Source organism: Pteropus alecto, unplaced genomic scaffold (genome assembly GCF_000325575.1).
Source record: "Pteropus alecto unplaced genomic scaffold, ASM32557v1 scaffold40, whole genome shotgun sequence".
Taxonomy (NCBI): domain Eukaryota; kingdom Metazoa; phylum Chordata; class Mammalia; order Chiroptera; family Pteropodidae; genus Pteropus; species Pteropus alecto.
Genome location: NW_006431919.1, coordinates 17,421,507 through 17,436,484, shown reverse-complemented (window position 1 = coordinate 17,436,484; position 14,978 = coordinate 17,421,507). Strand labels below are relative to the sequence as shown.

Genomic DNA, 14,978 nt, shown 5'->3' with positions numbered 1-14,978 from the left:
TGGACCATTCAGGCAGCAAGCAGTGAAGCCAGAACTAGAGACCAGGACTGCGGGCCCCTGAGCCCAGCCTCTGCCCGCTGCGCTGGGTCTGCGGCTGCCATTCCTCTGTGAGCTGGGCACAGGGCACAGCGGCAGAACCGTGCCTGTGGCCCTTTCTGCCCCCAGCATTTTCTCACCCCAGGCACAGCTTCTCCTCAAGCAGGGTCAGAGAGTGGGGAAGGCTTAGGCTCTAGAGCCTCAGTTCTGCATCTTTAAAATGGGGTGATGATCCCCATCTCATAAGGACGTTGCAGGATCTCCTATGCACAGAGCCTGCCAGAGAATGGCAAGTATTAGTTAGCCCGGCTGCCATCACGAAATGCCAGAGACTCAGTGGTTTAAACAACAGGGATTCATTTCCTCGCAGTTCTGGAGCCTGGAAGTCCAAGGTCATAGTGTTGGCAGGGCTGGTTTCTGCTTTTCGCCTGCAGATGGCCATCTTCTCACTGCGTCTCACATGGTTGTCCCTCATTTGGCATGTTTCCTTGTGTCCTAATCTCTGATAAGGACATCAGACGTATAGAATGAGGGCCCACTGTAGTTAATAGTCACATTCTAAGGTGAGGACTTTGACATGTGAATTTTGGGGAGACGGTTGTTCAGCCCATAGTCTTACATACTTTCACCTATGCGAATCTAGACCTATGGTGCTGAACAAGAAGACAACAGGTAACATAAGGTCTTAGATATCATGGGTGATTCCATCCACCATTTCAACATCAGTTCTCCTAGATCTAAACGTGAGCCGAGTGTGGTTCCCGTGTTTAAGGATACGCATTTTTCATCCAGCATGGCCAGCCAGCCACTTCATCTGGTACCCAACCAAAGGAGCAGTGACCAAGGCCAGTCTGGGCTGTATATGGGTTTCGCCTTGTGCTTCTTTAGAATTGTAGCAGATACTACAGGATGTAGCAGGATGTAAGGCCCGCCCTACATCCTGACCCGCCTGGGCTGACCTGCAGCTGCACACAGGTCCCCAAAGGGGACAGCTTCCCACATCCCGAGGACACTGCCCAGAGAGGGAAGGGTTGATGCCCTGGGAGGTGGGACTAGGAGTCAGGAGGTCAATGGCCCCACCCCTAGTGGGACAGTCTGATTCTGCGTGGTCTCTTGGGGGGTTCCTGGGGGACCCAGAGCAGTAAACTGCTCATGATAGGCTCTCATGTTCCCCATTCCCTCACTCGTACTTGCTGAAATCACCTCTCAAATTAACTAACTGTACCCCAGTCCCTGTGTCAGGGACTACTTCTGAGGGAATCCAGAGTTAGACAAGAACCTGCTCCCCAGTGAGATGTTCCTGATACCTGGTAAAGTCTGAGATGGTCCCCATACATGTCATCTGGCAATTGGCTGAGTGCCAGTCTCTGCCTCTAGAATTCAAGGTACATGCGGGTCTCCCAGACTGTACTGGCCCAGTGGCCCTAGGACCATACCTACTGAGTGCTTTCCTCTGTTCTCCCTTCCAGGTGATCGAGAAGAACCTGAGTGGCTGGTGGTATATTCAGATTGAAGATAAAGAAGGATGGGCCCCAGCAACTTTCATCGACAAGTATAAGAAGACCAGCAATGCCTCGAGACCCAACTTTCTGGCTCCCTTGCCTAACGAGGTGACCCAGCTCCGGCTGGGGGAGGCAGCCGTGATGGAAAACAGCACGGGCGGTGAAGCCACTGGCCCCTCTCGGCCCCTGCCCGATGCACCACATGGCGCCGTGGACTCTGGGATGCAGTGGTCCAAAGACTGGAAAGGCGGGAAGGAGGGCCTGAGGAAGGCGTCTTCAGACCTGTCGTCGTGCGCGGGCTACGAGGAGATCTCGGACCCTGACCTGGAGGAGAAGCCCAGCCTCCCTCCCCGGAAAGAATCCATCATCAAGTCGGAAGGGGAGCTGCAGGAGAGGGAGCGGCAGAGGCTGGAGCAGCTCAGGGGCTCCTCGCCCAAGCCCCCTGGCATGATTCTGCCGATGATTCCAGCTAAACACAGCCCCCCGGCCTGGAACGGCAGGAGGCCAGAGCCCAAACCTGACAAAAGCAAGTTGTTCCAACTGAAAAACGAGATGGGGCTGGAGTGTGGCCACAAAGTGTTGGCCAAGGAAGTGAAGAAGCCCCACCTCCGGCCCATCTCCAAATCCAAAGCCGACCCACCGGAGGAGAAGCCGGATGCCAATCCCCAGAATCCGTTCGTGAAGTCCAAACCTCAGGTTAGGCCCAAACCAGCTCCTTCCCCCAGGACAGAGCCACCTCAGGGTGAAGACCAAGTGGACATCTGCAACCTCAGGAGCAAGCTCAGGCCTGCCAAGTCCCAGGAGAAGCCCTCGTTGGATGGAGACAGCCACCAGGCTGCTGGGGGCCAAGACATGGTCTTCAGCCGCAGCTTCCTCCCAGGGGAGGGGCCTGGCCGCCCCCAGGACAGGACGGGCAAACAGGATGGGCTCGGCCTGAAGGAGATGTCCTGCAGAGCCCCTCTGAAGCCAGCCAAGACCGCAGATCCAGTGCCTAAGAATGCACCCATGCCTCTCCAAGAGGCTCCCCAGCAGAGACCTGTGGTCCCGCCCCGGAGACCACCCCCACCCAAGAAAACTTCATCCAGGCCCCTCTCAGAGGCCAGAGGGCCCCTCCCAGAGGCCAGAGAGGGCAAAGGGCCCCTCCTGGAGGCCAGAGAGGGCAAAGGGCCCCTCCTGGAGGCCAGAGAGGGCAAAGGGCCCCTCCCAGAGGCCAGAGGGTCCCAGCGGGACACCAGTGAAGGCAAAGCATCTCCTGCCCCAGGCCGGGCGTTGCTAGTCCCTCCCAAAGCCAGACCTTTTCTCTCCAACTCCTCGGGGGTCCAAGATGACATTCGAGGCAGAGGGGGGCTGGGGCCACGGATGGCGGGCAAGAGTGGAGAAAACAGAGAGAAAGTCGCTGCAGCCCCCTCCCCCAGTGCTGACAACCCAAAGGACCTGTATGTGGCCGTGGCCAACTTTGAAGGAGACGAAGATACCAGCAGCTTCCAGCAGGGGACAGTGTTCGAGGTCCGGGAGAAAAACAGCAGTGGCTGGTGGTTCTGCCAGGTCCTCAGCGGGGCCCCCTCCTGGGAGGGGTGGATCCCTTCCAACTATCTCAGAAAGAAGCCCTAGCCTCCTCCCTCCCTGTCCGGAGGTCCTGCGCATCCCTGCTGGCTTTACCCACATATTTAATATGCCTCTTAATTTATCATTCTCCACACAGCTTCAGAGGGAGGAAGACTCTAGAGAACTGTGGTTTCTTCTCACCCATGGGTGGGGTCAGCCCTCCCCCTGCCGCAGCAGCCCCTGGAGGCTCAGAGGCCACATGCTTGTTTTCTCTCTTCTCAGCATCCCTGCCTTAAGGACAGTGGCATTGCCACCCAGCAGCGGTACCATGACTCCCCAAGGCCTCCAGGACCAGAATTCACCATCTGGAGAAACTGCAGAAGGGTTTTTCATGGCTTGGAGCCAGCATAGTAAGGGGCAGCCCCCCTGGCGCCCCACCCAGTCCGTGACGGCTTGCTCCAACTTCTCCATGTCTCTAAAAGCCCAGTGACTTTGTTCACCCAGTTGCTAAAATGCCAGAAAGGACTTCACCCCGTAGAAGTGGGCTCCGGGCCAGTCCCACGGGAGTGTCCTTTCCCCGAGGCCTCAGGCCCATGGGCCTCTCAGGTTTGACCAGATGCAGCTGCCCCGGGAATGGGCCTGGAGGTCGTCCACTGGGCCATCCCACCCCCCCACCTTCTGTCTTGGGATCTCGATCGGTCCTATAGGGGTGGTTCCTGGAACATGCTTCACTTCCTGCCCGGGCTCCGATCCCTCCCTGCCCCGCCTCGGGGCCTTTCACCCCTGTCTACCCAGAGCAAGAATGTCAATGCTTGTTTGTGAAAGGAGACTGTTCACAAGCCCCGCCCCTTTGCGGGCACCCCTTTGCCAAGTAGCTAGTAAGTAGGTGCCAAACTCTGTACACGGCACTTTACGTTCATGTGTCATCCTCACACCCGCCGTCTCTTGCAGTATTATACCCATTTCATAGATGAGGAAACTTGGGCTCGGTGTGCCCAGGCGCACTGGGAAGAGGAGGGAAGAGGGCTGGGATCCAGGCCAGCCTGACTTCCACGTCTGCGCCCTGCCAGAGGCAGACGGGGGGCGGGAGGGGGGCGTGCCGGGGAGGGGGGACGCCGGTTTGGCGCCAGGGCCCTGGCTTTGGCTCCTGTGCTGTGTCCTCACTGAGGGATAGAGCTTGTGGAGCAAAAGGAGCTGAGGCGGCCTCACGGGCCAGCCTCGAAAGGCCCTGGTGGCTCAAGGACCAGCAACCATATATCTCCACCAAACTGAGCGTAGCGCGTAGCAAGCAATAGGCTCTCCGGGAGACAGGCACCCAGGCCAGGCAGACGGCCTGTCCCTCTCTGCTGCTGCTTGTCTCGCTCTGGCCTTTGCAGTGTTTTTCTTCATCTCCCTGCCTGCTCCCTCTCTGCTCTCTGTCGTCTCGCTCGGGGGAGCCCGGGGGAGCCCAGGGCAGCCCTCCCACCCATTCCGACGAGGTGGTTCACGTAGAGTCACAGCCACAGAGCGGACCCAGGACCCAGGGTTTCTGGCTCCAAGTCCAGAGCTCTTCCCTGTGACCCAGGCTGCCTGGGGGGGTCTGAGGGCAGGCCCCCCGTACCCACAAGAGAAGAGGCAGTAGCCTCGTCTTGCCCCAGAATCTCAGATTCAGAGTGCTCCTTGGCTGCCATGCTTTTGGAACCGCAAGGCCAGCTCTCCTGGGGAGGCTCCCTGTCTACATGCAGTGCCAAAGGTCGAGATGCAGGCAGCCGTCTTCTGCCGTCCCCTGCCACTCCTATGCCTTGGGCTCTGGGTGTTTCTGCAGAAGACCTTTTCTCCCTCAGACCCCAGTAGCATGTCTTTCCTTCAGCCAATCCGTAAGTCCTGTCCCCAAGGAGCTCGGGGCCGGGCCCTGAGGCGCTTCTTACAGCACCCGCCTGCCCCATGTCCCTGTGCCCAGAACCTGGGGGTGGGGGGGACACCCACGTCTTCACAGCCCGCTCACGTGAGACAAGGCCCCATGGCCTGTCTAACTGAGTTGTTGATCCACTTTGGTTTAAACCGCTTTTGTGAAGCTGTTGTGTAGGATTTGACTGCATTTCAAAAGACAAAACTCTACATTTTTTCATTCTGATTCACTTTCTGCTTTCATTGACCTTTGCAAGTATTTGGTGCTGGGTGCTGGGTACACCCGGCTGCACGAGGCTCCCGGCCTGGCCGTGATTTTTGTTTGCTGATTCCACCCAAGGGGTTTGTCTTCGACCCCATTCCCGGTGGGAGTGGATTGGTTCTGCCTTTCTCTGGGCAGGATATTTTCCTGCAGATGAAAAATTTGTCTCTTTATTATTATTATTCTGACAGGAACTGAAGGTACTGAAGCTACATTTCTTTCTGTCACTTGTGCCCTGAGGACTCCTCCCAAGCTCCTTTTGCCACAGTGGTGGGCCCTTCCCCAGGCCCCTGGAAGTGGGGGGTCTTCGTGGCAGTGGCTCTCCCTAGGCGTCCTTGCCTGGGGACTTAGGTTTATACCATCTGGAACTGTGGCCACTATTCTGTAGGCAACCGATAGAGCATTTGCAAAACTCGCTCCCTCCTTCAGCTGGGCCCTCACAGCAGCCCTGCGAGGTGCGTGGGGTCGACCCCCACCTCTACCGAGAGACTCGAGGATTGGGGTGAGGCCCCATGCCCAGCTTTACCTAAATCGTGACTAAGCTGAGACTCGAATCCAGGGAGGGTCTCAGGCGAACCCCAGTCTGAAAGGCGGGCGAAGGTGAGGCTCGTCCCTTTCCTCAGCCCTGCTTATTTCCTTGCGATGACAGTTTTATCTCACATCTTGTGGCGTCAGCTTGCGGTGTCACCAAATCTTTGGGAAATCTGAGTTTTAGGACCACCACTCGATAAAATAGGCCTTCGCTCAAATGTGTAGCTTAAAACTCCTTTGCCATTCGATGGCTTCAGGTCCTTGTCCCAGGTTGAGACTTGAGGAGAGCTGAACCCCAGCTCACACCACTTCGAATGCCCTGCCCTAGTGAGGAATCGCCAGAGCCCAGACCTGGCTTCCAGCAGTCAGTGTATGAGCCTCCGCCACGGACCTGGCCACGCAATCGATTTCTTAGGTAGAGTTCTAGGCCTTAAAACATTTCTGAGCCCACTGGGGATTTCATTACCACGTGGAATGGAAGGAAACAAACTTGCCACATTCGAGGGCAGGTGCTAAATCTCCCCGGCATCTGCAAGGACCTTGGCTCAGGGATGGACCGTCGTCTCGTGTTTGTTCAGCCTGTACAAAGTGCCCGGCGTTGACTGAGATAAAGAAGGAATTGCTCCTGCCCGCGAATAGCTGGCAACACGACATCATCAAGAACAAGAACGTTCATGGTTTGGTTCCCATCCTTTTATTGCACCGAGTCTCTAAGTGTCGGGTCAGGCTCCTCCCTGGGAGGTCCTGCCCTTCTCTTTGGACTGTGACGGTGGGCAGTCTTGTCCCCCCTCGGCTGTCCAGGCCCGTCCTTCAGGGCTTATGCAGCAAACAGCCATACCACGCCATAGACCAAAGATTACCTAGTGTCAGGTCGCGGCCTGAATGCTGACTGGTTCACGCTGAGCCCTGAGGGGTGCAGCGTGCCTCCCCCTTAGCCCGGAGGCATTGCTCCTAGCCTGGCTAAGGTGCTGGCCTTGCAGACGGAGCTGTGTTTCTGCAGAATTAAAACCAGGAGGCTCCACAGTCCTTGCCCACCTGTAAACCACCCACCCAGGACCTTTCCCACAGATGTGACTGCCCGGTTCTGTGGGGCGACGTCTGGTTTCTGGTGCTGCCCTGCCGGGGTGTCGAGCCCCTCGTCGTGCTTCAATATTCCATCTCCCCGCTTCCACCCTTCACTCCGAAGGAGGCCTTCCTAGTTCGATCAGGGATAAGGGGGCTCGATCTCTGTTTCCTTGAAGAAGCCAAACCCAGTGCCGCAGCCGGTAGCCTTCCCTTTCGGGTCTAATATGAACTCACGAAAGGAGGTGCCCCACCAGGCTGGTTAGAGCAATAAGCAAGTCTGAGACAACGCAGGCGCCCCGTTTTCCCCCGTGGATGCCTGTCTCTGCCTTTGTGCCCACGTCACTGTCAATAGCACCCCCTTCGCCCTCGCCGGGGCGGCGAGAAACTATGGTCACCGTAGCTACAACCCACATGTCCTGCTTCAGGGAGCCGCCGAGTAAGTAGGTCGCCTCTTGCCTCCCTCCGGAGACAGTGGGCTTGGACAGCATGGCTCTGCCACCTCGTGCCTGCTCATGAGATGATGCTGGCGATCTCTGGATCCCCAGCGCTCCTCACAGCCTCTCGGCAAACAGATGAATTCTGGTGGTGGTTTTTATTTCCTTTGAACACAAAATACATGAGGATATATAATGTGAGCGGGGTGGTGAACAATTAGCTGTAGCACGCATAGACTATATACTTACCTTTAGACTTTTTTTTTTTTAAATAAAGTGCTTGACTGGTTTCAAGCTTCATTGTGAAGACACACTGTCTGTGGATTTTATTTGGCTGAAGAAAAGGCGCATAGCTTTGTGTCCTGGCATTTTGGCCTGGAGTTTTGAGATCAAAGAACAAGCTCATATGAGCTTGCGTCTGGGCGTTGCCCAGAAGGAGAGGTGACCCCTCAGCGCCGTGGTGCACCTTGATTCTTTCAGCTACAGCGTTAAGAAACTGAGGGGAAGCTGGGTGTCTCCCACATAGTCTCGGCTCCGCCTAAACTGGAAAACCTCACGTGGCCAGGAAGCTTTGAGCCTTTCTCACTGGCGTTGCCAACTGATGGACAGGTGGGTGGGGGGAGGGGTGCGCAGCCATGGTTGGTTCTGCTGGGACCAACCAAGCCATCTGCCGGGTGCTGGAGGGCATTTCCTGTCGTTTTATTACTTTCCCAAGGCCAGAGCCAAGGACTCTGGCACCTCCTTAGTCCCAGGTAAGTCTTTGAACAAAATGACACCACCACTTACCTTCCTAGGGAGAGAAGAACAAGACCAGCAGAAACTCTAAACAACTTCGAAGGCGGGGGTTCGTGTAGGATATTCCTGCTCCCCTGGAGGAAGCATCGTGAAGAAAGAAATGCCCTTCTGGCTAACTTTGCCTAGGAATAATGGTTATTAATATACTGTATTATTCTGTTCCCATAAGAAGGGACAATCATCAGGCCCCCCTTGGGAGTATTATCTCCCGGATCTTCCAAACCAAGAGTGCTTAGCCCTAAGAATCCAAGTGGCAACGGCGTGGACTTCCCTGGCAGTGTGGAGGGGCACCTGGGCCTCATGGGATGGGATGGGAACAGGACCACAGACAGGAACGAAACCTGGTTTATTCTCAGGGACACTTACCCCATTGCCTCCCTTCAAGTCTCATTTGGAACCGACGCACTATCCCTTCATACAGCATCCCTCTCTCATTCACAAACATCCTCCGCTAAAGGGTCATGATGAATTTGTGTGGGTCCAAGACTCACATCATGAGGCCACTCTTCTCCAAGTCCAGGGCCTTTAATGGCCATTCCTTCTCTAGTTCAGTGTCCATCTGGTCTTCGCCATCTTGCAAACCATGCCTCCCAGTCAATGATTCTCAAATTGTAGTGACCTTACCATTTGTCAGAGTGCACGTAACTGGGCTGCATCCCTGAAGTCGGCTAATCTGTACCCTTAAAAAGGACATTGTGAGAAAATCGTCTGTGTGCCCCACTTTTGAGAAACAGCCAGACTCAGCTCCTTGCCTGGCATAGTGCCAAGTGTTCAAAATGGTGCTTTGTACTATTATTATCGATGTCACCGTTATTTTTCCAAGAACTTCCTGTGTTCCAGGCCTGGGGGGCACACCACATACACTTTGATTTCATCCTCAAAATGCTCAGTGAAGCAGATATCTGCATTTTATACATGAAGGCCCTGGGTCAAGGTCTCCTAGATCTAGTACATGGTGTGTCTGGTCCTATGCGAGCTCCTTTCCCCCACACTATGCCCCCTCCCAAATGCTAATCAAAGTGCAGATCTCATCCTGATGTGATTATTTCTGAGTTCAAATTCGTCCTCAAGAAATACTTCCTCTTTCAAAAACCTAACTCTGTAATGACAGGAAAAGGTCTAACTTTCGTTGAGTACGTGCTAGTGGCTGAGAACCTTGTTGATAGTTTCTCTTTAATCTTTACTACAGTTCTCCTAGTTAGGAATTATTATATACATTTTATGGATGGAAATTAAGAGTCTGAGAGACTAAGTTTACCCCTAGTCACAGATAATATGATGATGGACTTGGGTATCTAACTCCAAAGCCCCTGACTTTAATAGACCTGGCAGCTCTGAAATCTATAATCTCTTCATTCAGCATTTTCTCAAGTATTTTCCAGAACAAATGCCAATAGATATTCTGAAATAAGTGTTCTGTGGACACTTTAGTTTGAGAAATGCTGGGTGAAATAAACAATTTCTTTACTGCAGGATGTCTCGAAGCCTGTTATTTAATATCATGCAGTGCGAATGTCTTAACGGGGGTTTATATTTGGCTGCTCAAATAGACTTGACCATGAAACCATTCAAAGAGCATCTAGCAGGAGCAGTGTTTCAGGAAAATGTCAAATTTTACATTTCAGTTCTACCTTGAATTCTATCCTTAGCTGATCCCGCACCCTAATTCCAGCTGTAACTCTACCCCTCACTGCAACCCAATCTTTAGTGTTAACATTCACAGCATCATAGTACACAACACTTTTTTGGCTGGAGAGCTGCACGTGAACTTCAAAGATTCCAATTTCTTATTGGTCTAACTCAGAGACACCTGAATGGATTTCCCCATCGTGAGAGTCCCACGTGTAGGAAACCGTGCAGAAAATAGCGCCGGGAATGGAATTTGTTTCCTACCTCGTAAACAAGTTTTCCTTCAGAGACCTGTAAATTAATGGCAGTGTTCAGAGCATTCAAATTCACGTTAAGATAGCCCAGGTTCATCTCTTAAAACCCAGGAGGCCCAGATCCTACAATAAGCTGTATGTCCTCTAATTCCTTTCAACCGCTTGGAACTTGGCCACACACTTGTACAGTAGTAAAGTATAGAATAGTGATCTTCAAATCGTCTTCATCGTGTACTCCCAATAAAATTTTTAGTGTATACGATATATATGTATATCATGTATTACTAAATAAATACATCATGTACAAGATTGTCATATGGAAAATTCTTACACCCCATGCCTGCTGCTCCCTTCCATGGGGAGGGAGCTCTGTTAGACTAACACTCCAGTCTTCTCTCCTAGGGGTTTATCTAGATAATGTCTAGATAAATCTATGGTATGTCTATCGTAGACCTTTTGGTTACCACTAGTAGAAGATCACTCTAATTTTAAACATAAGGGAAATAAAGATGAAAAGCTGAATTTACAATAGGTTATTAACTATTTTTGGAAGAGGCAGGAAAAGACTAAGTGGAGTGAACTTTAGACATTAAAAAAAAAAAAAAAAGAGCCAGGTAAGCAGAGCTCAGCCCCTCCAACTCTCCTGTTTGTAGTCAGATGCACTCAGAGAACACCTTCCACCTGGCCCCTGACTGTGGCAGGCTTAGTGGTTAAAAAGGCTGTTTTTCAGGGGTGCCTGTGACTGGGTCAGTCATCATGTCTAATTCCGGAATGCAGGCTTAGGAGATCTATGCCCGCTGCCCACCTCATCTATGCCAGCTGCTCCCACTCTCTCAAGAATAAAGCTGACATTTCATTCTCCAGTTCCCAGATCCCTCTGTGTCTCTCAGTTCCAAACTCAGGTGAGGAGAAAGGGGAGCTAACATTAGGCTCCTTAAAAACTGTCTATTGGCTACCGATTAGGCTAATTTTAGCTGATTTATTATAATAAGATACTATACAAAATTTAAAATGTCTGAAAGATGAGCTGAAAACTTTGGAAGTGAAAGATCTAATTTTCCACTGTGCTCCAGTGGCATGTCTTATCCACCCCCTGGAATGCACAGACCTCACTTTGTAAACCACTGACAGAGGAACAATTTCAGACTTCGGGGTTAGACGGACCTGGGTTCGAGTTTGGGCTCTGATAAGCGCTTTTCTTCTCTGATACTTAGCATCCTCGGCTGTAACGTGGGAACAAGGATGCCTTTCCAAGAGAGTTGTGAAGATAAATGGAAATAATGCATGCCTAGCACATAGAATTAACAGTCTTCAAATATTTTCATTGTCTAGTGCAGGAGTTGGCAAACTTCTACCTAAAAAGTCATATAGTAAATATTTTGGGCTTCGGGAGCCAAGAGGCAAAACCAGAATGTTAAGCCAGGACTTATATAACTATTTAAAATGTAACCATTTAGCATGTAGAAACCATTCTTAGCTCCGTGAGAAAACCAAGCAGCTGGATGGATTAGGCCCAAGGGCTATAGAGTTTGGCAAGCCCCTGGCCTAGTCTATTTTCATCTCTTATTTTATTACTTTTCTCTAAAGGAAAGTTTTTCTAAAGTGTGTTTATGGAACATCAGTCTCTCACATGATCGTGACAAAGCATTGTGTGGTCAGATTCACTTGGCACGCACTGCATAAAGATCGTCCAAGCCTTCCTCCTTGGGGATCCATCTGTGTCACACACTAGCACATGAAAGGTTCTGAGAATCTCGCAGTAAAGAAGTCGTTTACCCTGCTTTAATCCAGTGTTCCCAAAATGCAGGAACATTTTGACAACAAGGTTCTTTTTTTCATGTAACATTTATGAACATCCCACAGAACACACTTTGGGAAATGCCGCTAGATTAAAGTCTATGAACATCCCACAGAACACACTTTGGGAAATGCCACTGTAGATCCTAGACTTTAATCATTACTCAGAATGTCACGGTTTGAAATCGAGTTTGTGCCCTAGAACACATACATCTGGGGACTCTGACTTGGATGGTGTGTGTCAGTTACGACCTTCAGCAGAGTAACCATGCCAGCTCGGTCTTCGGTTTGAAAGAACTGCAGATTTGCTGAATTTTCTTTCTACATGTGTCTCAGGACCGTAAGAGTGTTCACTCGGAGGGCCCTGTGGAAGTCCCCCTTCGAGCGATCAAGATGCCCGTAATTGAACTCATGCATCTTGGCCAGTACACAGCAGCCACCGGACGTCTTTGCAGGAGATCTGAGAACCAGGTCATGTCTTTGCTGCTGTGAACAGGGATTTGCTAAACTACATTCAGTGTGTTTATTGTCATGGTGAAATAACACATAACATAAAATTTACCATATCTACCCTTTTTCAGTACACAGTCTAGCGACATTAGTTACATTCACAGTGTTGTGTAATCATCACCGCCAGCCATCTCCAGAACTTTTCATCTTCCGCATCCGAAACTGTTCATCGAACAACTCCCCATTCCGCCCCGCCCCCCAGCCCCTGCTAACCATAATCCTACTTTCTGTCTCTATGAATTTGATTCCTCTAGAGACCTCATGTAAGTGGAATTAAACAGTATTCATCCTTTACTGGCTGACTTATTTCACTCAGCATAATGTCTTCAAGGCTCATCCACTTTACAGCATGTGTTAGAAACCTTTCCTTTTTAAGGCTCATTAATATTGCATTGTATGTTTATACCACATTTTGCTCATTCATCTGTCGATGGACAATTGGGTTGCGTCCACCTTTCTGCTACTGTGAATAACGCTGCTGTGAACATGAGTGTACACATATCTATCCGGATCCCTGATTTCAATGCTTTTGGGTATATACATACCCCAGAATTGGAAGTGCTGGATATGTAATTCCATGTTTAACTTTTTGCAGAACCTCCATACTGTCTTCCACAGTGGCGACCCCAATTTACAGTCCCACCAACAGTGCACAAGTGTTCCTTTTTCCACACATCCTAGCCAACACTTATCTCTTGTCTACAAAATAGCCATTCTAACAGGTGCGAGGTGATATCTCATTGTGGTTTTGATTTGCACTTCCCTGATGGTTAGGAATATTAAGCACCTTTTCATGTTGGCCACCTGTATGTCTTCTTTGGGAAAATGTCTATGCAGATCTTCTGTCCATTTTTTAATTGGATTTCTATTTTTATTTTTTTTTTACTATTGAATTGTATGAATTCTTTATGTATTTTTGGATATTAACCTCTTATCAGATATATGATTTGGAAACATTTTCTCCCATTTGCCTTTCCTTTTTATTAATGGTTTTCTTTACTGTGCAGAAATTTTTTTAGTTTGCTATAGTCTCACTTGTTTATTTTTGCTTTTTTTACTTTTACTTTTGCTGTCAAATACAAAAATTCATCATCAAGACCTATGTCAAGGAGCTTTACTGCCTATGTTTTCTTCTAGGAGTTTTAGTGTTACATTCAAATCTTTAATCCATTTTGAATTAATTTTTGTGTATAATGTAAGATGGTCCAATTTCATTCTTTTGTATGTTGCTGTCCAGTTTTCTCAACAGCATTTGTTGGAAATACTGTGCATGGTTTATTCTTGGCTCCTTTGTTGTAAATTAATTGACATATATACACGGATTTATTTCTGGCTCTCTCTTCTATTCCTCTGATCTATGTGTTTGTTTTTATGACAATAGCATACTGTTTTGATTACTATAGCTTTATAATATATTTTGAAATCAGATAGTGTGATGCCTCCAGCTTTGTTCTTTTTTTCTCAAGATTGCTTTGACTATTTGGGGTCTCTTGTGGGTCCATACGAATTTTAGGATTGTTCTGTTTCTGTGAAAAATGCCATTGGAATTTTGATAGGGATTGCATTTAATCTATAGATTGCTTTGGGTAGTATGGACATTTTAACAATATTTCTTCTTATTATTCATGAATATGGAATATCTTTCCATCTCTTTTAGTGTTCTTCAGTTTCTTTCAGTTTCTACAGTTTTCAGTGTACAGGTCTTTCACCTCCTTGGTTAAATTTATTCCTCGATATTTTCTTCTTGATGCAGTGGTAATTGGGATTATTTTCTTAATTTCTCTTTCCAGTAGTTAGTTATTAATGTATAGAAGTGCAACAGAATCTTGTATATTGACTTTGTATCTTGCAACTTTACTGAACTAGTTTATTCTAATAGTTTTGGGATGGAGTCTTTAAGGTTTTCTATATATAATATCATATCATCTGCAAATAGTGACAGCTTTACTTCCTCCTATCTATTTGAATGATTTTTATTTCTTTTTATTGCCTAATTGCTCTGGCTAGGACTTCTATACTATATTGAATAGCAATGGCAAGAGTGGGCATGGGCCATATACCTATTTGAGGTGGAGCTCCTTATGGTTAAAAACGATTTTTCAAATGTGAATTCGTACCCACTCATTTTAAAGATAACAAACTTCTTATAGACTCCCAGTGTTTAGACTTAAATGATTTTCATTATCACATTACGTAACATAAACCAGCCATAAGCATGTTCTCTTTATAGCTATTAAACAAATAAAACGTGAACACTGTTAGAGGTTAATCATACAACCACAGAACCAATAGACTTTACCTTAACAACATTAACGGAAGAGTGAATGTTGCTTTTTTCATAATTCTTTTTTAATAGTGAAAAAAATATATATGGCTGTGTATATATATATATGAGCTGATGTTGCTTTGCCAAAACTATATCTTCACTCGCAGTGACAGGATGGAGCCAACCACACTGGAACAAGTTTTTGGAATCAGTCTGCCTGTGTGTTCTGGGCGTTGTGAATATTCATCTTTCTCTAATGGATATACTGGGAAGGCCTTTGCAAAAGCAGCATAGTGCTGCATTTAGCCTTTGTTTGGTGCAAAATATCATTGATATATTGTCTTAGTCCATTCAGGCTGCAATAACAAAGTACCATAGACTGGGTGGCTTATCGACAACAGAAACTTATTTTCATAATTCTGGAGGTTGGTGGTCTGAGCCCAGGGTGCCGGGATGGTTGGGTTC

General features: G+C 48.9%; 1 protein-coding gene across 1 annotated transcript in view; it reads left to right on the top strand.

Moving 5' to 3' along the window:
• The window catches only part of SH3PXD2B (SH3 and PX domains 2B), a 76,955-nt gene extending 72,973 nt beyond the window's left edge, over nucleotides 1-3,982 (top strand). The window contains exon 13 of the mRNA XM_025043093.1: nucleotides 1,506-3,982. Coding sequence (XP_024898861.1) covers nucleotides 1,506-3,149 — 1,644 coding nt within the window. The 3' untranslated portion in view covers nucleotides 3,150-3,982. The remainder of the gene's footprint in view (nucleotides 1-1,505) is intronic.
• Nucleotides 3,983-14,978: the final 10,996 nt, after the last annotated feature.